This window comes from Pleurodeles waltl, chromosome 12, assembly GCF_031143425.1.
Source record: "Pleurodeles waltl isolate 20211129_DDA chromosome 12, aPleWal1.hap1.20221129, whole genome shotgun sequence".
Taxonomy (NCBI): Eukaryota; Metazoa; Chordata; class Amphibia; order Caudata; family Salamandridae; genus Pleurodeles; species Pleurodeles waltl.
In genome coordinates, this window is record NC_090451.1 from 51,217,934 (window position 1) to 51,239,252 (window position 21,319).

Sequence of the window (21,319 nt, forward strand, 5' to 3'; positions counted from 1 at the left end):
TATATACATTATAAATGTTGATTTATTAATGTTATTGTTATTTAATTTTGTGAAACAGTCGCAGACATCCTATGTAGGCCTCGGAGAATCCCCAGTGTCCCCCGACCACAGGTTACGAACCATTGCTGTAAAAGATTGAAACCATCACTTCTGAAAATGCTGTAAAATATATATTAAAAATCACAAAAATAGCACAAAACTCCTGCAAGTGTCTAATTCTGAAATATATAGAACAAACACATTTGGAAGGGTAGTATTCAAAAAGGACTCTTTGATACGTATCATCAATTACTGGTATTACAGATAGCCCGAGGCAATATGTAATCATGTATCTCATCATATCATTAAAATTGAATACAATAAAACATATTAGTGACAGAACTCAGGCATACCAAAAACCTGAAATACACTGTAAAATATGTATTTTTTTTATATTCGGTAACATCTGCAAGATGGGATCTAAATATATTATTGTTGGTAAAAACTACTTGTATAAAAACAATCCCAAATACAGTGGATAGCACGCCTTCTAGCATCTAATCATACTAGCAAATTTGAACATTTTAATCCAATGTCATATGCAAATACACTTTCAAATACAATGGTGAATATGCCTTTGAGTGTCAACCACATCCTCCAGATAATTCTAACTCAATAGATATGCAAGTGACCAGTCATATTAATACTCTTCAATACATAACTTGTTACACAGACAAATGGCTGATAATAACAGGATGATGAAATATGCAACCAAATAGGAGTTTTCCTGTCTAATCATAGCTAATTTAAAAAACTTGGTACCCTAGCAAACTTCGAACAAGAGCAGCACTTTGAAAGTATCGATACCGCGACAAGTGTAGGATCTCAACAGTTCCATTTATAACAGCTAATGGTATCCTTGGTATCGGATCAGGGTGCCAACCCTCAAAAATACCATCCTGAATTCTCAAATTCCACGCAATGCTCTTGTGCAGTGTGGCTGTTCCTGGTTATCACTAGAGAAGAGTTGAATTCTAAGATCAAAGTAAAAAACAATGTGGATGTAAATCCTGAAATACCATTGTCCAACACTAATATTTATTCCTATAATAATGCATTTGAATGTTTATCCTAATTTCTCATTTGAAGCAGGTAACCAACCATAAGTAAACCAGTCTTTGGCCAACCCCAGAGGGAGGAGTCCAATCTTAAATGTTTACTGTGTCTCTTGTGAGTGTGGAGACAAGTAGCCTTGTTATGGTAAGTTAACAAGGTTGCATGTGATTACCCAGGCACAGTGACCCGTGGACCATTCTGCTAATTTGTTAGACTGTATGAGAAAATCTGATGAATGGAACTTCTCGAGCAAACACTAGCTAAATAGTGTAATTATGCTGGTAGCTTCCCACTCCTTAATTTTTGAGTGTATTACAGACTAAAACTAACAATGTGTAAATTAGTCCTGGTCTGTACCCCGTGCACAGGTTCAGCACTAACGGCTAGTCCAGATGCCCTCTGAACTGTAACACAAGCAATCTCAGAAATGTGTTGATCTAACTGGACCTCAACACCAAGGAGCAACAGAAGAATTACATTGGTTAAAAAGCTTAAGCTCTAAAATTACATCACCTTTTCTCATCTACTGGTCTTAACAGTGCTCAAGCTACCATTCACTGATGAGACTTTAAAGGCTGAAGGTTGATAGCCTAATATCCCAACACTGAGTGATTGTTACCAAAAATTCACTGGTTGCCTTTCATATGTTGAATCCCTTACAGAAACATTTAAAAGGGTGGCTATTTTGTCCACATGGTGTGAATATCCCCAATTCATGGACTGAGAAAGAGCTTTTGTCTGCAACAGGAAACAAAAACCTTAAACTCTTGAATGTAATCCATGCTTTCTGTCATTACAATATTCTGTTTCATAATTCACACAAATTAATATTTACAACACTGACACAGTTGTCTAAGCTTCTGTGTTTTGAACAGACAGCCAACAGGGTATTTCAGACAATGGCAGATGATCTTTCGGAGTGGCAGGAGCTTTACTGACCTATTTAGAGATGCCCATCTGCCTGGCAGAAATCTGTTTCCTGTAACTGGAATGGCCACTGCAGCGGTTTCTCCTCTCATCACTGTAAATATGGTGAGGGTCAGAAATTTTTTAAGCTTGGAAACTATTTTAGTGGTGAGAAAATAACCCCCCAAAAGGGGAGTTTGTTTTTTTCAGTACAAAAAATGAATGGGTTGACGTTCAGGGCGTTTCCTTCGAGTACTACTAGGACAATCCACATCTTACCTGCCCGTGCACGCCATGCCTCGCTTGGTGAACACTGCAGGGAAAATTAGTGCTGGTCGCTGCACCCCTTAATGGGGCAGGGAAACTGACTCAGTCATCCTTTAGTGGACAAACCACCAGGATAGAGGTTTACACTAGTGGAGTCAGTGATGGCTGTGCTAGTATAAACATAGCCTTTCCCTCGGGTCTAAATAGAGAGGAGGAACCGCAGTTTTAAGGGGTGCAACGCCAAGTTACCATAGTGCTCCTGATTCATTAAAGTCTAAATGAAGACCTAATACCCTAGGAGAATCCCGAATGTCGTACGTCATTTTTTAAAGACCAGTGTCTTGAATCTGAAAGTTCCTACTAGTGAGACTTGTACATAGTTATGTTATACTGCTGGGTGAGCACTTAATGCAGCCCCGAGGCTATAGCTAAAAGCCATAAGTATCTTGTTTTTAAAGAGACTGCACATCATATCAGTGTGTTCAGAGAAACTACTGATTTCCCCATATTTCATATCTTTGTAAAGTCAGAGGACACCTGAGTATGCCATGCATACGTGCTTACGTCACCACTCTTCTAGTAACCTTTTAGGCACCTTGCACATCTGCCTGCAGCTGTTGTATTTTATGATTCGGCTTTTTTTTTTTTTTTTACCTATGCCTGTTTACCAGGTATAAAAATGTTCTACAGGAGCTCAAGGGAAGGGTAACAGCAGTAAATATATCGCTTGTACGAATAAAAATGGAAAAAATACAAGACGCTTTTAAATGTTTGTTAAAAGCCAAAAGCTAAAAGCTCCAAGCTCTGTTGCCGGGGAAACGGCCTAGCAGATGATGTCTTTAGAATTCTAGGACCTGAAAAATCAGAGTGCAGATTAAAATGTGAATGCCCTAGGCACACCCTTCGAATATCCAGTCACTTTATAAATTGAGACAAAAATGATGGGGTGTCCTGAATGGTAGGACTACGGCGAATCAAGGGGTTGACAAAGGGGTAAGGACATTTCATGATTTCAGCATTAAGAGGTTTTACTGGTGACTGTCTTGCTGAGCTGACAAAGGGAACTAATGAAATGGAACGTGCTCTGCCTGGTGTGTTTAGGCGAATGGACGCTGAGTGAACAAGCAGCCCATATTGATTGGTGTAGAAGAATTCCAAGAAAGAGGGCCAGTGTATTGGAACTGAGACACTGCTGAGGGATCATGCCTACAGAGGCCAAGTAATGGTGCTGTTAACATTAGTCTTGTGACTTATGGGGAAATTCATCACTAGCATTTGCTTTAAAATGCAAAAAGTTCCCAACTATGGGATAGAATTTATTGAAAATCACAAGAGACATAAGCTGCGTCCTTAACAATTCTGTATTCATCTCTTGTCAGGCTACACTGATTATTAGGTAGATTTGGGTGGCGTGAATCCTTCACGAGGAAGTGTAAAGTTCTCCAACTCGAGGCGTATCTTCACTTGACCCGGCCCATTCCTGCCCCACATGGACAGGACAACAGACAGCAGTGAATTTTGTTTCCTCGCCACACTGGTCTTGAGTGACAGCAGAGAAACACAGTAGCCATTGGTCACAAGTCACATCAGTCATACAACAGAGAGGTGGAGCTATAAACAACGGTAAAGGGCCACCGAGTGGGCCACTTGTGGCCCCGCACTCCAGTGGGAATGTTCCCACTGTGCTGAAGGACCACCTTTGGTCATCAGTTTTTTTAAAGACTTTGATAGTCTTGCAGTTTGTAAAGGTCCTGGAGTTAAAAAAAGAAATTTCCAAAGTACAAGTTTGAGAACTTTGCATGCTCATACTATTAAGTATATAAAATATCCTTTGCAAAAAATATTTTTAAAGGAAGAGATGGGGTATATTTAGGGTAACAATAAGTTACTCTGCCGGGGCTATCGCCTGTGTTTTATTTGAGCCAGTGGTAGCTGGCGGGTCCACCGGCACACATTTTTGAGGCCTAGCACTAGCGTTTTCCCCATTAGACATTTCCTGAGGGCAAGAGAGAGTAAAACACATGAAGACAAAGATGGTAAAATCGTAAGAAAGGGAGGAAGCAGGAACCTGCAAGAGCGAGATTAAGGGGCAGGGAGTTTCTGGTAGTCGATTAAAGAGGCATGAGGTGGATATCCGATTACGCAGCTTCGGAATTTGTCCCAGTGACACTTAATAGAAATGGCTGCAGGTTTCTGAGAAGCGCTTTGGGCGCTCACGTTCATCCTTTTACAAATTCAGCACTGGCTATCTCCAATATCGTAACCTTCTTTATTTTGGAGTTTCTATGTGATGAAGGCACCCAGCCCTGACCATAATTTTCCCATCAGTGTCTTCCACCGAAGGCTATGAACAGCCAAATGAAAGGTCTTGTGAGGTAACTACGATAACAGGGTATCTTGGCAAAAAAAAAAAAAAAAATGGTTGGAGACCCCATTAGAATAACGCAATATTTGTGTATGTGTCAAGTTCTTCCAACCCTCAGCCCTCTGCGGTATCTCAGGTAGTGAAGTAATGTTTATAGAGCCTGCGGCCAGGGGTGGAACTAGTAACGGCACAGGGCCATCGATATGGGGTGACTAGATATTGAAAACCAATAACCGGGTCATTCCATAAACATAGAAGTAGGACTGCAATTCTGCATCAACTGAGGAACACAGAATTACTCAATTGTCAGCATTTACCAAATCAGGAAACACAGGCAATGAGACAATAAGGTGAAATGACATGTAACTTTTATTCACTCTATCACTTTGATCAATAAAACTGCTTTCTGCTAGGGGTGGCTAACTAATTCTGCGTTGGAACATATGAAAACGTGCCTCCCTCTCTATTCAGTCAAACCTCTCTGAAAACCAAAACATGCTAGGCTAAATTTACTGAAATTTGCTGGTGCAGATGGGGAAAACCAGGACTAATTTGGCAAATCCAGGACCCCTGGCCACTCTATATTGCTAGGTATACCAGGGTCAGGGACCACAGTCTTCAACCCTCTCTGGTATCTTGGTCATGTTTTATGGTTTTCCTCATGCTTGCTACACCACCATCTTTTTTCAGTTTTACATAGCGCAAACTCAACCTGAAGATATCAGAGTGCTGTACCTGAGCACCGGTTACATCACACATGGCCACAGTCATGTGTTTTAGGCACCGCGACATCAAGGGGACCTCAAATCATCGGTCCAGAATCACAGGATGTTGGGCCGATGCCAAGACTCGAACCTGGTCCCACAGTTTTAAAGTTGGCCCTCTGGAAGTAAAGACAAGTTAATTTTGACACTTTCCTTTGACCTTACAAAGGTAAGACTCCACAAAAAAAAATTGGTGCATTCTGCGCCAAACGAGGCTTTTAACTTAGTCGACAGCCTATGTTTAGCAATTCAAACCTCAGCTCAATAGTTTTCCCATGGCTTTAAACTGAAAAAAAAAGGGGACTGCAAAAATTATGCTAGAAAATCTTTTTAAATCCGCTGTCAAGAGCTGCGCGACTCTCCCGTGTGGCAGGTAACGCTGAAGTCTGCAGACTGTGCAGAATCGCACTCCTGGTTTGGAGAAGCTGTAATATTCTGCAGGCCCAGGCCTCGCCGCGTGCCTTCACTTCCGCGTTTGGAAGAGCAGCAGATGGCGGCCTCCAGGGACTTGTTTCCAGATCCATCCGCGCGCCGCGTGCAGATCCAGCCAGACTTTACACCCATTTATCTCCCTCTCATGGAGGCTGGGCGACAGCTGCACTACAGGCTCTCCTGGCATAGACTGGCAGCAGGCCTGTGCGCACCCAGGGCCAGCCAGCAGGCGGGGTCAGTGCCAGGGCTTTTGGGGGAGCTCAGGCCTCTCCCTGTTGTGAAACAGGTGGCCCTGGAAGGAGCCAATGGGACCCTTGGTCACTGTTGCAGCGCTGTGAGCATCCGAGAGTGCACGGGAGCGAGGTACCGAGAGTGCATCACCCCTGAAGTACGCCAGGGACGGGGTCCTTGCACCCCATTTCTTAATTTGTGCTTGTTGTTTCCGGTGCTGAGCACCGGCACTTATTTTTGAGGGCCGGCGCTTATTCTTCTGCCCCAAGCATTTACTGCGTGCTAAAGAACTATGGGAAAGACAGAGGAAGAGAAAAACGAAAAGGCGTCGCAATGGGAGAAAGCAGAAAGCTGCAAGAGTGAGCTGAAGGGGCAGGGAGTGGCTGTAAATGCATTGAAGAGGCCAGAGATGACTTCAGGATTACGCTTCCTCAGTATTCCGTGTTCCCACATTTAATTGCAGCAACCGAGTGTTTAAAGAAGAGGGCTTTGAGCACCAGCACGTTTTTATTTACAAATTAAGCACTGTTGCACCCTAACTCTTCTGCCCAGAGGTTCTTAACTTGTGGTCCTGGTAACCCCTGGAAGTCTGTAAATCCTGCTTGGGGGCCTGCTACTGCTTAGAAAATTACATAATGTTAACAGATTAAGTGTATATAATTAAAGAAACAAAATGTAAAGTTAAACACATTAAAACGGTCAGTAAATGTGAAGGGGTTTGTAATGGGGGGGTCTATAAATTAAGTTGGCCCCCTCAGATTGGAAGGAGCAGTACAGGTGCATCAGAAAAGGTTTTAGTATGAAGGATGAGTGGCCTAAACTGAATCCAGAGAAGCGCCAACCTTCTTAAAATGAAACTTTTGATTTTTTGTGTGTGAAATAAATAAAATATTTAATCAGTTGATTATTTGTTTATTGAATGCTCGTATCTGTATTTTTTTGTGTATTGTTCCGTGGTTCTAATCATCAAAAATGCCTAAGATGGGGTCCCCGGCTTCCAGTAATGACTAAGTTGAGATTCTCAGATTCCAATATTGGTTCTCTGGGGTTCTCTAGCTTCCAGTAAAGATTTAGTGGGGGGTCCTCGGCTTCCAGTAAAGTTTTAGTAGGGGGTACATAGATGTCAAAGTGTCAAGAAGCACTGCTTTAGCCATCAGCAATTTCCTAGAAAAGTTAACCTGTGATACCCTAATCTAACTGGCAATAGGATATCAATGTTGTTGTTTGCTAATGACTCTGTTCTTTTATCTCCATCAGAATTATTGATGCATAAATTGGTAAGGGGCTTCATAGACTACACACACCTGAGAATCAATACATGCAAAGTCAAAGATATGCTACTGAACAGCACTCCTTACTAAGAGGTAATTTACAATTTTTCCCTTGTATGTGTCTATGAATTCGATTCTCGGGGCATTTGATTTCACCATCATTTGAAATGGGTCCAACAAAGAGAACGCAGCGGGCGCTCTAAAGCAATCAAACGCAGCAGTTATGAGGCGCTCACCGATAATTGGTAGCCAACCGCTGCGCTATGAGCAATTCTGCAAGTCTACAAAGGCAATATTAGGGCCTTCACAGATACTAAAGAACTGTAAATAACTCAAATTTCGTTTCTGAGGTCTGTCTTGCCATTGGGCTGGTTTTGTCCTCTGACAGCGCCTCCTTTATTGCTCGATATTGGGCCCACTGCCCCAATTATGGTCCTTTTCCAATATTATATTTGATACGGCTACGTCGAAACAGAAAGGCGTTGTTACCAGCTGATGGCACATTTTATCTTAAGGAGCTAGGGATTGCATTTATTCGTGAATCAAAGAGGAGTATTTCCTTTGTAAATACAAAAAAAGTAATATACAGAGGTCCTTGACCAATAAGTATTTGCGCCAGAAGAGTGTTTTTGGCTTTGAAGATAATTTTGAGTGGATACACCCTGAAAAATGCCTTTCTATGTAAATTAAATTTGAGGGTCTTTTCCTTTAAAGTTTTTCAGTCTAAGTGGGATCCAACACAATAGATTGACGGATTTTGTATCCGGTAAGTAATTCATACTGTCTGCCTCTTTGCACCAGATCGGCTGCAGTTGGCAGCAGATGGCTGGCACCTTTCATTAATTAATATCATACTTCAAGGGCAGCTGATGCCCCGGCACTAAGTTATAGCATGGACAAAGCACAGGTATATTCACCCCAGGCTGGATGTATCTTGCAAGCCAGGTTTCCCGACGCGTAGGCCTAGGGAGAGTATGGCTAGTATATACGTAGCAAGATAATGTCATTATTATTTTTTGCCTCTTTATATCTTATAGGCATTTATATAATAATCAATGATATTTAATTGACTTTAATTTACTTTTTTGGAGAATATTGAATAAGAAATTTGTATTTGTAAAATGTTTTGTATATCTTTTATCATTAAATGGGCTGGCAGTGGAATTAAACACTTATTGAAATGTTGCTTACATTTTTATTTAAAATTGTTATCACTGTGCTGAAAACAATAAACTGTATCAGTCAATAGTGAGGTATGGGTGCTTTGGGGCATCAGGGTAACCAGGCCCTGGCAGAGGCCTTGCAACCCCATCAGCAACAGTAACAGGAAGTAGACAGGGTCTAAGAGGCCTCTTTACTGTGTCGTTTCTATTCATGGTCCTTTCCTTGGCCTCTAAGAAGCAAACAGAATGCTTTTGAGGAGCTTGGGGATGGACAAGGGGTCAAACTTGTGATGTCACCATGGTTACAGTGAGGATGAAGCCCCATCCACTGGTCAGGAAATCCTAGTGAACAAGCAGCCATATCTGGAGCAGAGATTCAGGTCTGTGCTGAAAACAGTGAGTTCCTTTTGTGGGAATACATTAAAATCAAAAACCCTATTTGGGGCCACTTTTCAGCGGAGTGAATGTGTTAAAGTAGGGAGATGTGCATGTGTGTCATCAACGCTCGCACTTAGGCCCGTATTTATACTTTTTTTAGCGCCGCATTTGCGCCGCTTTTTGACGGCTAACGGCGCAAACCTACAAAATACAATGGTATTTTGCAAGTTTGCGCCGTTTTTGCGTCAAAAAACGACGCAAATGCGGCGCTAAAAAAAGTATAAATACGGGCCTTAATCCCGCCAGAACTTTTAGAACATCCTTCCTCGATGTGCACATTATTCTCAAAGGGACTTTCTCTGTTTTTAGTCCTGGTTTTTGACAGCTCATTTGTTGAACAAAACCTGTGGACTACGGTACACATTGAGTGAGACTTGGGCCTGTCCAACCATCTCATTTCTTTGAGCAGCCTAAGTCAGCCATTGGCTTGAGGCATTGCCAATCACTTCTAGGCTTTGCCCAATGACGCATTTATATCTCTCCCTGTGCTATGATCTCTTTGAGGCTGTATCCTTCCACCTCCCCTTGAATGCTTGCACTGCACAAGCTACTATTTTACTAGCAATGCTCCACCTACTCACCTGTTCTGCTTTTAATGTGCTTGCCCTTCATATTAAATATTAAAATCCAGACTAACTGTCATTACTAATGTTTGCTTAACAGCAGCATCACACAGACGTGTGGGGCTTGCAAAGCTGAGCGAGAGTACCATCTATACCGTTATGAGAACAGGCAACCCCTTCTCCATGCCGCAGTACCGGAAGGGTGGATGAGAAACAGAGCCAAGAAGATGGAGCTTGGAAGACGGGCCACTTGTCTTCTGACCACCTTGGGCATGTTCCTGCATGTCACCCATCTCCAATGATGGGCCTACCTGGCGCTCATCCATTTCACACCGCCTGGATGGACATTCCATAGGAAATCGATGCTCGGCTGCCAGGCGGGGTCGAGGGCAGATTAATGGCACTCATTTTCTGCACCTTGATTGAAACAGATGGAAATTCTGCTACAGCCAGACATCCCAGTAGAAGACAGACTCCTGGATAAGATGAGAAGCTGCCTTCCCAAACAAGCTTTGGTACCTGTAAGAGAACGGTCCAAAACCATATTCTCCGGAATGTCACTCTCCAACGTTTAATCCATAAATGTAGCATATTGCTGTGAATAATACCTTTCTTGTAGGTAGAGATTATATTTATGGATTTGAAAAGCAAGCACACCAGATGTGTAAAGCTGTGGATTTTGAAACTACTAATAGCGCAAAGGCATCGTACGTGGTCTTGAATGCTTGCATAGCTCTCCATATTTGTAATCATGATATTTACCGCACAGCGCTTCAATAACTTTTGGCTAGGTATGGGCTATAGAAATACCATATACATACATATATACGTACTGTACATTTTCCACTTTAAACCCTTTAATCTCTAAAAATCATTTAAGGGAACCGCACAGACACACTGAATTACAACAGAATTTGCATAGCATAAGGCATGTTAGAAGGAAGTGGGGGCATTTTTTGGGGGTGGGCGAATTGAAATAATAGGACCAAGAGGTGACGTTTCCAATTCCACTTGTTGCAAAGTTTCACTTCCCCGAAGCCAGATGCCCGTCAGGTATGGACTGAATAGTATGGATCTGCACACCCACCCCTCCCTCCTTCATAAGGGGCAGCCGTAACCCTGAATGGCAGCGGGGACACAGGAAACACAAAATGGGCCAATCAGCGGCATTGTCAATTTCCTTCCTGACCGCCGGAAGCCCATTCCTGGAAATTCCATCAGTGGGGAAGTGATGGGTGCAGGTTGCCACTCAGGAAAGTGAATGACGGGTCGGGTGGCGAGCTTGCGGCTCGACAGCCAGAATATTCCCTCTGCAGCGCCAGGCCCCTTTTCAGCCCACCCCGTTTCAAAAATATATATATCTTCAATCGCTATGCAGTTCACAAAGCCAGTAAAGTTTTAAAAAGTTTACTAAGTTGCGAAAAACAGAACTTTACACAGCCCTATTCTGCATAGAAACAGTTTTATTATGTTCTGTCAAGACCCCTTTCAAGTTACTACAAATGAAGGTTTTAAAATTAAAAAATGAAATGTCACTTTATACAACTACACAGAGACATATGCCTTTTAGCACAACTGAAAAAGGAGTGAGCCAAAGTGAAGTTTGCATTATTTTGCAAAGTTCACAAACTTCCTGTTTCTGCAAGCAACATTTTGTGACCGTTTTAAAGCATGGTACCTAAAAGAATGTATTTTATAATAAGAGGTTGGTTCCCAAGAAGTGAGTATTTTTCCCTTTAAAAACTTACACGTGCACCATTTTTTACCTAAGAACTCTGCACACGCTGCTTCAAATAGTCTCCAAATATATGCATTTTTTAAAACTTTATTCAAAAAGATCAGAATAATGGTCATTCTGGAAATTTACTTGAACTAATTCTATCACTAACCCAGTAGGAAAAGTTGTGATTTTCCATTACACTGCATGGTATTCCTTGTTTTAATAATACAAAGTGTGTTCTCTTAAACAGTCTTGAGTGCAGGAGCAGTCTGTATCTTAGCTGCAAAGAGGTCACAAGAACAGTGTCCTTTAAAGTGCACAACCATTTAGAAAGAAGCCAGATTGAACAGTAAGACCAAAGTGTTTAGCTGTATAGTATGGCTAATTAAAAATGGCGTCTTTCAAAGTCATCTGTGCACCTCTGGCCTACTGTTCTACAAGGAAACTAGTGCAAAGCTTAAAAGTGGTGGGTTTGGGCCTGTATAATGCGGAGCAGGAAACACAGGCTTATCGATAGAACGTGGCTTGCTGGGGATGCCCCGATTTGCTCCAGCTGTGATTGGAACCTGGGTCTCCAGGTTTCACACAAGACAACTTCACCAAGTGACATCTTCAAAGCTTGCGAATAGACAAGCACAGTTAGGGTGGTATTTCACATTCCCACGAGATATATTTGTGGGAAACTAGCTGGACTTGTTCTGTGGGTGGGATGGTCAGTTTAAAATGGGAAACATGAATCTAAAGAAGGTGTTTGAAGATGATTGGTACCGCCAATCGACAACCAGTGTGCCATCTGTAGTGTGGTTCTCATTTTAACCGGCTGCCTCGGAGTCTGACGTAAGATTCCACCATTTCTTGTATCATTGGGATGTAATGCAGCCATTACAACCCATACCAAGGCTGTCACACACGCTATGCTCACTTGTTGCTCAGAAGTAGTGTTGATTCCACCTCATGCCTCTTTCTTCCACCACCAGGTACTCCCTACCCCTTTATCTTACTCATTCTGGTTCTTTTACATCCTTGCTTACTTACATTCTCATTGTTTTTCAGTCTTTCTCTTCTCCCTCCTTTCCACCTTTTTTGATTTTCTCTCTCTTGCTCTGGGTCAAGCCTGCTGAGAAAAAACAAGGGCCCCCCCCCCAAAAAAAAACGAGGGCCGGAAACCGCTTGCACAAAATAAGCACTAGGCGTGTCAGTTGTCCCTCCAGAAAGGGGGAGAGGTCATGTCTTGAGGACACTGGGCCTCTACAGCCTGGAGTCCTTCCAAGTAGGACACGGGACGTCACTTCCTGCCCAAGGGCCTGGACAGGTAGTGTTGTGACAAGCAGGACCGTCCCGGCCAGGAGAGCTTAGGGCAGAATGGACTGGACACAAGGCTCTGCTAGAAGCTGAAGCAGGAGTGTGTTAGAGAAAGCACTTACAATAAATATAGTTCTGGGTTAATGCCTACAAACTGAGTGTTTTGTTCTAGCCTAAATGCCCAACACAATAAATCTCGAAGATACCTGTGCAAGTATTGCAGATTCTATGCATCGCACAGCTGTCTGGAGCAGTCTTGTGATTTCACTGGGCCTGCTGATTCTGTGTGATTTTGGCAGCATGCTGTCCAACAGCCACAGTCTACTAAGTGTCTAAGGATAGCATCACCACATCCCAGACAGAGATGGTGTACCGGGCGCAATCTTTGCAGATGGGCACAGATTGGAGAAAGAGTTCAGAAAATAGAGTGCTATGAAATCCTGGATGAAACTTCGCCCGGAGGAAATTTTTATTACAGCAGTGAAATTTGCAAAATTCATGAATTTCACAAATTCACAAAATTTCTCAAAATGTAGCCATTTTGTGTGTGAAAAAAATCTCAAAAAAGGTCGCCGAGAGACATTTTCTGCTCGAACCAGCCTCTTGCTGATAACGCGTGAGAATTTTATACGCAAGATGTGCACATGGTTCACAAAACGTTGCCATGAGTACCACCAAACCCCAGAGTGCACTGCTTTATTAAATTAAATCCCAGAAATGTGTACATGGGCCCTTTCAGGTGGAGCGATAGACCATCCCAGTGTAACCAGGGTCCTTGCGACGGACAGACTTTCCCAGGGTGAACTTTCACAATGATGGTTGCTGTCACCATTCTAGTAAAGATACTGATGGCCATTACTGAAAATCTGAATATTTCCTGATACCTCAGCGCTACTGTAAAGCTGGTAGGGCTGGGGCAGTGGCAGTTATACTTCAGACATGACTAATGTGGACTGCACCCACAGCAAGAGCGCTCTCTGGTGGAATAAACGTGAAGCAGCATTGCACGTGCATTAGTGACTTTTCTATAAGTGTCCACGATGCGCTAAACTGAGAGCACCCCTTTATTGTACTCAGAGCCTCACACAGGTCCTGAGGCCTCAGTCACAAGAACTTCCTAATAGGATCATTATTTTTCGCATCTGATACATAGCAATTCCCTGTGGTTCGTTATTTAATGGACACCACAAATAACAACAATTCTATTTTCCCCTCAAAATAGGAAATAGCTTGTGATTTTTGGTGCTTGGTGCATCAATAACTACATGTCTTCTTATGTAAGGAGTCTTTGCCACCCCCTTTGGAATCTCGTGTTTGAACTTGTGATCTAGTGGTGAGAACTCACTAGCCACGTGCTGGGCTTCTGTGGCCTTCAGAGCAAAGAACTTCAAACATCATGTAGGCCACATCGCCGACACCGAAAACACTTCCAGGTGAACTACTGCCGGAGAAGACGCACCAGTCACAACAGTCAACTCAGATTTAGGATTTTCTCGAATAATAAATGATTTTCTGTTCTCGCTCTGGCAAGTTACTTTACCTTTTTGTCCTTCATTCAAAACAACTCTATTCTATAAACATTCTCCCCTTCATCATCCCAGGGCACGTTGACTCACATCATTTGATGCAGGATTACTCTGTGCTATGATCAGGGCTGCAGGATTTTTCAGAGTCTGTGACCATAGCTTTATTTGCGACAATTTTCTTCTGCATCATTTTCTCTATTGTTTGCAGATTTCAACAAAAAAAAGTTAGAAACTCAAAACCGATTAAACGCTACTAAAATAAAAAAAAAGTCTCAAAAGCAATGCTGAACAGTGCAAACCTTATGCAAAGGATAACAGGATTTTGTGGTTATTGACTGCAGGATTTAGGCGCTGAAACGACACTAATATGGTTAAATGTTTGCCTACATTGTTTTAAGGGGTGATAAAATGTCAAAATAGTGAAATCAAACTGCTATATATTGTGTCACATGATCTGCATTTCTAGCAGCATAATTCTTTGGTCCAATAGCCATGTTTAATAGTTTCCTTTGTTTGCCAAAATAGACTAAATAAAACATTCACTCGGACCATCGAGTTGGGGAACAAGTACATCTATAATATGTCAATAGCGCCAAGAAACCCCCTTCAGGGTGAATGTGTGCTCTACGAATACAATTACCTTGTCTTAAGTGAGTACTATGTAATTGCAAAAATATGTCGCCTATTACTTTATAGCGCCTGGAAGCGGTAGAAATATAGCATGGAGCACTACATGAAACAAGTTATCATTTTGTCTTGTGTTATATACGACCTCAACAATGTACAGCGCTCCTTTAATCTTAACTACTTTCGCACCGTGTAAACACCTGCACATGTTGCTGCTGTCCCATTTCCCCCTAGTCAAGGTTATGTTCACTTGGCGCTTTATGCCAAGCATGGCATGCTTTCCAAGCAGTGTGCCAAGGATTGCGAGCTTTCTAAGCCGTGTGCCAAACATGGTGTGCTCTGTGTGGCCCGGTATTGCACTCTTCCACCTTTGCATACTTTAGAGATGCAATATTCCTTGACAGCATTATGTGAGATAGAGTGACAGAATAGCGCCGAGATGCCTCCAGAGCTTGGCGCTGCAGAGGACCCTCGAGCTACGGCACCAGTACGTCGCGCACTTACCGCCTCCGCTTCTGTATGATGTCGATGGGGCGGTTGACGGCGCAAGGGGACCCGAAGATGTGCCCGTTGCAGACTCTTAGAGCCCCGTCTCCTAGCGCCAAGAAGCCGCAGTTCGTGGGCAAACTCATGCTGCCCCTCCGCGAGCGCCTCCCCCTCGCAGGAACGTGGTAACCGATGTTTGAAAATAAGAACAAAATCCCGGGAAGTCTTTCAGCGCCCCCAGAGCGCCCCAGGGTTTATCCCCTCCCTTTGGGGTTCCTTGGGAGGATCCGGACCCAGGTCAGCCGCGGTCCCATCGCAGGGATGCTGTGCCAGTCCACTGGGGCGACCCCTGCGCCACCGGCCACGAGGGGTCAGGTCCGAGGGGGCTCCTCCCTGCTTCTGAGAAACCCCTCCTCCGGGGGACCGACGCCCAGTAACTCTTGGCCCCGGTGGCACGGTGTCTAGAGCGCCTTGATGCCCAGGAGCGGGCGGTGTGCCATGCTCGCGGAATCCTTTGTCTTGGCACCCTCCTCCTTCTTCTCTCCCACTTTGATTTTCTCTCCCCAGTTATTTTCGTGCTCGATTCTGCGCTCTCGCCCGGGACTGTCCCTTCTCCCCTCTCCAGCTTTGCCCAGGCACAGCTGTACCCGAAGCGCCTGGAGCTCCCTGCCTGCTTCTCGGCGCTCTCCGCCTGGCTTTAGCTCGACGTCTTCTCCCCGCCAGTGACGAGAATTAAAAGTTCTTGGGGGTGGCCATCCGTGGCCCCCACCCCCAGAGATCGGTGACCGGACAGAGGCAGGCGCCCGCGGGCGCACGGTGCCAGCCCCAGCACAGGACACCCCCTGCCCCCGCCGTGATGTCAGTCTGCGGGGAGGGGCCGAGCGTGTGCAGGGCTCGGAAACATTCTCTTTAACCCTCTGCGGGGCACGGCAGTGCAGGGGGAGGTCTGCATCCCTGGGGAGGAGGGGTGGCGAATGCCCCCACCCCTCTTCTTGCAGCACACCCTGCTGTGGTGCAGGAACGTGAATGTAACGGTGTCCTCGGACTGTCGGGCTTCGCCCCCCCCCCACTTCGTGGTGAGAGATCACAAGTGTGACTATGGTGTCTTCACGCCTGCCCTCATGCTATGGTGCAACGACCATAACTTTGCCAAGATATCCTTCGTCACCGTGCCCGACCTCCTGCTGGGGTGCAAGAACCATGCATGTACCAGGGACCATGTACACTCGTGTCCAACCCTCGGATGCGGTGCAAGGATCATGTATGTACCAGCAACACTGTATTCTTGCTTCTGTCCTCCTGCCGTGGTACACGAATCGTGTGTGAAGGAACCTTGTAACGTCGTGTCTGACCTCCTGTTGTGGTGCAAGGATCATATATGTTCCAGGATGTTTCTGGCCTTCTGCTGGGGCGTAAGAATTATATGTGCTAGAACCCATGTAACCTCGTGTCGGACCTCCTGCTGTGGTGCAAGGATCATATATGTTCCAGGATGTTTCTGGCCTTCTGCTGGGGCGTAAGAATCATATGTGCTGGAACCCATGTAACCTCGTGTCGGACCTCCTGCTGTGGTGCAAGGACTGTAGATGCACCAGGAACCTGGCACTCTCGTGTCTGACTTCCTGCTGTGGTGCAACAAACATATGCACCCGGAACGCTGCATCCTTGTTTCTGACCTCCTGCCGTGGTTCAGGAATCATATGTGTGAAAGAACTGTAACGTCATGTCTGACCTCCTGCTGTGGTGCAAAAGACATATATACCAGGGACGCTGCATCCTTGTTTCTGACCGCCTGCTGTTGTGCAAGAATTATATGTGCCAACATCCCTACAACCTCCTGTCCGACCCCCTGGTGACATATGGACTATAAACCACGTAACCTGGTGTTTGACCTGCTGAACTGCATGAATCGTATATGTACTAGTAACCCTGTATTATTGTGTCTGACCCCTGGTGTGGTGTAAGATTCCTCCCTACTCCAAGAAACCTGCATTCTTGTGTCGCTGTGGTGCAGAGATAGTGCAATAATTGGTGCATCACCTCATGCTGTGATAGTACGACAATGGTGCATTTCCTCTTGCTGTGGTGCAGGGATAGTACGATAATGGTGCATCACCTCATGCTGTGGTGCAGGGATAGTACGATAATTGTGTGTTACCTCATGCAGTGGTGCAGGGATAGAACGATAATGGTGTATTGCCGCCAGCTGAAGTGAAGGGATCGTACTTGACAGTGCTTCGCCTTGTGCTATGAAAGTATGATAATTGTGTGTTGCCACTTGCTGTGGTGCAGCGATAGTACGATAATGGTGCATCACCTCATGCTGTGATATTACGATAATGGTGCATTTCCTATTGCTGTGGTGCAGGGATAGTACAATAATTGTGTGTTACCTCATGCAGTGGTACAGGGATAGTACGATAATGGTGCATCACATGCTGTGGTGCAGGGATAGTACGATAATGGTGCATTTACTCTTGCTGTGGTGCAGCAATAGTACAATAATTGTGTGTTACCTCATGCAGTGGTGCAGGGATAGTACGATAATGGTGTATCGCCGCCAGCTGAAATAAAGGGATCGTACGTTGACAGTGCTTCGCCTTGTGCAATAAAAGTATGATAATTGTGTATTGCCACTTGCTGTGGTGCAGTGATAGTACGATAATGGTATGTCACCTCATACTGTGGTAGTATGATAATAGTGTACTGCCTCTTGCTGTGTTACAGGGATAGTACAATAATGGTGTTTTACCTCATGCTGTGGTACAGAGATAGCACAATAATGGTGTCGCCTCTTGCTGTGGTGCAGGGATAGTAGGATAATGGTGTGTCACCTCATACTGTGATAGAAGAATGATGGTGCGTCACCTCTTGCTGTCGTGCAGGGATAGTACAATCAAAGTGCATTGCCTCATGCTGTGAATGTTCGTTAATAGTGTGCCTCATGCTGTGGTGCAGAGGTAGTACAATAATGGTGCATCGCTTCTTGCTGTGGTTCAGGTATAGCACAATAATGGTGCATCACCGCTTACTGTGGTGCATGGATAGTGGGATAATGGTGCATCATCTCCTACTGTTTTAGTAATATGATAATGGTGCATTGCCTCATGCTGTGGTTGTACGATAATGGTGTGCCGCCGCTTGATGTGGTGCAGGTATAAAACAATAATGGTGTGTCGCCTCTTGCTGTGGTGCAGGGATAGCATGATAATGGCGAGTTGCCTCATGCTGTGGTGCAAGGATAGCACAATAATGGTGCATCGCCTCATGTTGTGGTGCTAAGATGATAATGGTGCGTCGCCTCATGCTGTGATAGTATGATAATGGTGCATCACCTCTTGCTGTGCTGCAGGGATAGCATGATAATGGCGAGTTGCCTCATGCTGTGGTACAGGGATAGCACAATAATGGTGCATTGCCTCATGTTGTGGTGCTAAGATGATAATGGTGCGTCGCCTCATGTTGTGACAGTATGATAATGGTGCATCACCTCTTGCTGTGGTGCAGGTATAGCACAGTAATGGTGTGTCACCTCATGCTCTGCTGCAGGGATAGCATGATGATGGCATGTTGCCTCATGTTGTGGTGTGGGGATAGTAGGATAATAGTGCATTGCCTCATGCTGTGGTAGTACGATGATAATGGTGCGTCGTCTCATGCTGTGATAGTACGATACTGTTGCGCCACCTCTTGCTGTGGTACAGGTATAGCACAATAATACTGTGCTGCCTCATGTTGTGATGCAGGGAGAGTAGGATAATGGTGCGTCGCCTGCTGCTGTGGTAGTACGATGATAACAGTGCATCGCCTCATGCTGTGATTGTACAATAATGGTGTGTCACCTCCTGCTGTGGTGCAGGGATAGCACGATAATGGTGCTGTGGTAGTCCGATAATAATGGTGCATCACCTCATGCTGTGATAGTACGATAATGGTTTGTCACCTCTTGCTGCGGCGTAGGTATTGCACAATAATTGTGTGTGCCACCTCATGCTGTTGTGTCGGATAGCATGATAATGGCATGTCACCTCATGCTGTGGTTCAGGGATAATAGGATAATGGTGCATCGCCTCCTGCTGTGGTAGTAGGATGATAACTGTGCGTCACCTCATTTTGTGATAGTGCAATAATGGTGCATCGCCTCTTGCTGTGGGGCAGGAATATCACAATAATTGTGTCACCTTTTGCTGTGGTACAGGGATAGCACAATAATGGCATGTTGCCTCATGCCGTGGTACAGTGATAGTAGGATGATAGTACATTGCCTCATGCTGTGGTAGTACAATGATGATGGTGCATTGCCTCGTGCTGTGATAATACAATAATGGTGCGTTGCCTCTTGATGGGGTGCAAGTATAGCACGATAGTGCTGCGTTGCCTCTTGCTGTGGTGCAGGGATAGCATGATAATGGCGTGTTGCCTCATGCTGTTGTGCAAGGATAGTACAATAATAGGGGCATCGCCTCCTTCTGTGGTAGTATATGATAATTGTGTGTTGCCTCATGCTGTGGTGCAGGGATAGTACAATATTGGTGTGCCGGCTCATGCTGTGGTACAGAAGGAAGACTACTCGGAAACCCAGTTCATGGTGCACGATTCAGCTGTGATTAACGTGCAAGGACCCCCAGATCTTAAAAATGGGGGAGGGAGGTGCAAATTTTGGGATTCAGGACGGGGGTCCACGCTTCTGACCCCAGTGTATCCAACCAAACAGACCCATGGTAGAAAAAGAGGGGATGCGATTCAGGATGGGGCATCTAATGACAGTTCTGTGGACAATAACCAGGCCCACTGGAATTATGTGGCAGGGGAGGGACAAATTATGTGGCAGGGCTGACTACATTATGCGGCAAGAAAGGCAAATTATGCATCGTAATGTGGCACATTTTGTGACCGTATTATTTCATTAGTTTGTCATTTTTACTTTTGTGAACACTGGGCGCAGGGTGCACCTCATTAGTACCACTTTACCACATACATACATATAGCAGTAAGTAACAGAAAGGTGACCAGTCAACCTTAGCACAGGGTGGTCCATAGTCCGGCAACATGTGTTGCTGCGTTTCTAGCAACTTTTGAACCGTTTGAGCTAGAAACTATTTTTTTGTTTCAATCTGCAGATTATGCGGCAAATGCATCACATGCATAATAATGTGGAAAACGCCGCGCTGCACAGTCGTATAATCCCAGTCGCTCTGCCAATAACCGACAAGGGTGCTGGGCCAGGAGTAACGCTCGTGTTGAATTTCTCCGCAAAAACATATGTTTCTAATAGAATTAATACACGTTGATTTGTCCATTTTTGAAAGTTTTAGATCCTCTTGTCAGGACAAGATTTAACAGTATATCGTGGTTGGGAATGTTACCCAGAGCTTTTGTAAACAAATAGGGCCTCTACCCATGAAACTAAGCGGTGGTCCATGGCCCTTGTAGCGGGGTGAAGTCCCTCAATCGAGGCGCTTCAGAGAGAAGGAGGTCTCTTTTAAAGGTACAGGTACCCGCGTCATCCCACCGGGTGTAGACATCCCACGTGCTGAGCTGGAAACCTTTTAATTGACAAGGTCACTAGGTCTCCAGCTCACCTGTAAATGCTTCGCACCGCTGGGCCCTCAGGACGTGGGAGATGCCTCCAGATGGGAAATTCTTGGTTGGAGGGAGTGGGGAGGGGCGGGGCCCGCGGGGCAGTCAAGGCAGACCGGGGCATCCAAAGTCCTATTTACCACTTCTCCGCCCCCTGCCAAGGCCACGCCCCTTCTATACTAGATCACAGTGGCATATGCATACAAACAGAATGCCAGCCACGTACATAGCCAGCCATACACGAAGACTGGCACACACGCGCGCACATCAGTTCCAACGCGGACACGCGCATCAGAGCCACGTGGGGAATCCAGTGCCCCCCACCCCTCCAAGGATGCGGAGGGAGAGACCGCACGGGAGTATAGAGTGAGAGGAGATGGGGATAAACTGTAGCAGGAGGTAGCAGTGAGAGGAGGCACTCAGGAGGTAGTGACAGAAGGCAATGTTGAGGTAAAGGCAGTGAGGGAGTAGTGACAAGAGGAAGTGACAAGAGGGAGTGAGGAGCGAGTGACAGGAGGCAGTGAGGAGGGAGTGAGAGAGTGAGAGGAGGCAGTGAGGAGGGAGTGAGAGGAGGCAGTGAGGA

The 21,319-nt window shown here is 45.0% G+C and overlaps 1 protein-coding gene across 5 annotated transcripts in view; it reads right to left on the reverse strand.

Annotated features, from left to right (window-relative positions):
- The window catches only part of PDE4C (phosphodiesterase 4C), an 837,713-nt gene that overhangs the window by 176,341 nt on the left and 640,053 nt on the right, over positions 1-21,319 (reverse strand). Inside the window, exon 1 of one of the 5 annotated variants that reach the window (XM_069216591.1) lies at positions 15,175-16,032. The exons of the other annotated variants lie outside the window; for them this stretch is intronic. Coding sequence (XP_069072692.1) covers positions 15,175-15,302 — 128 coding nt within the window. The 5' untranslated portion in view covers positions 15,303-16,032. Of the gene's footprint in view, positions 1-15,174; positions 16,033-21,319 lie in introns of those variants that run through there. 5 annotated transcript variants of the gene reach the window in all.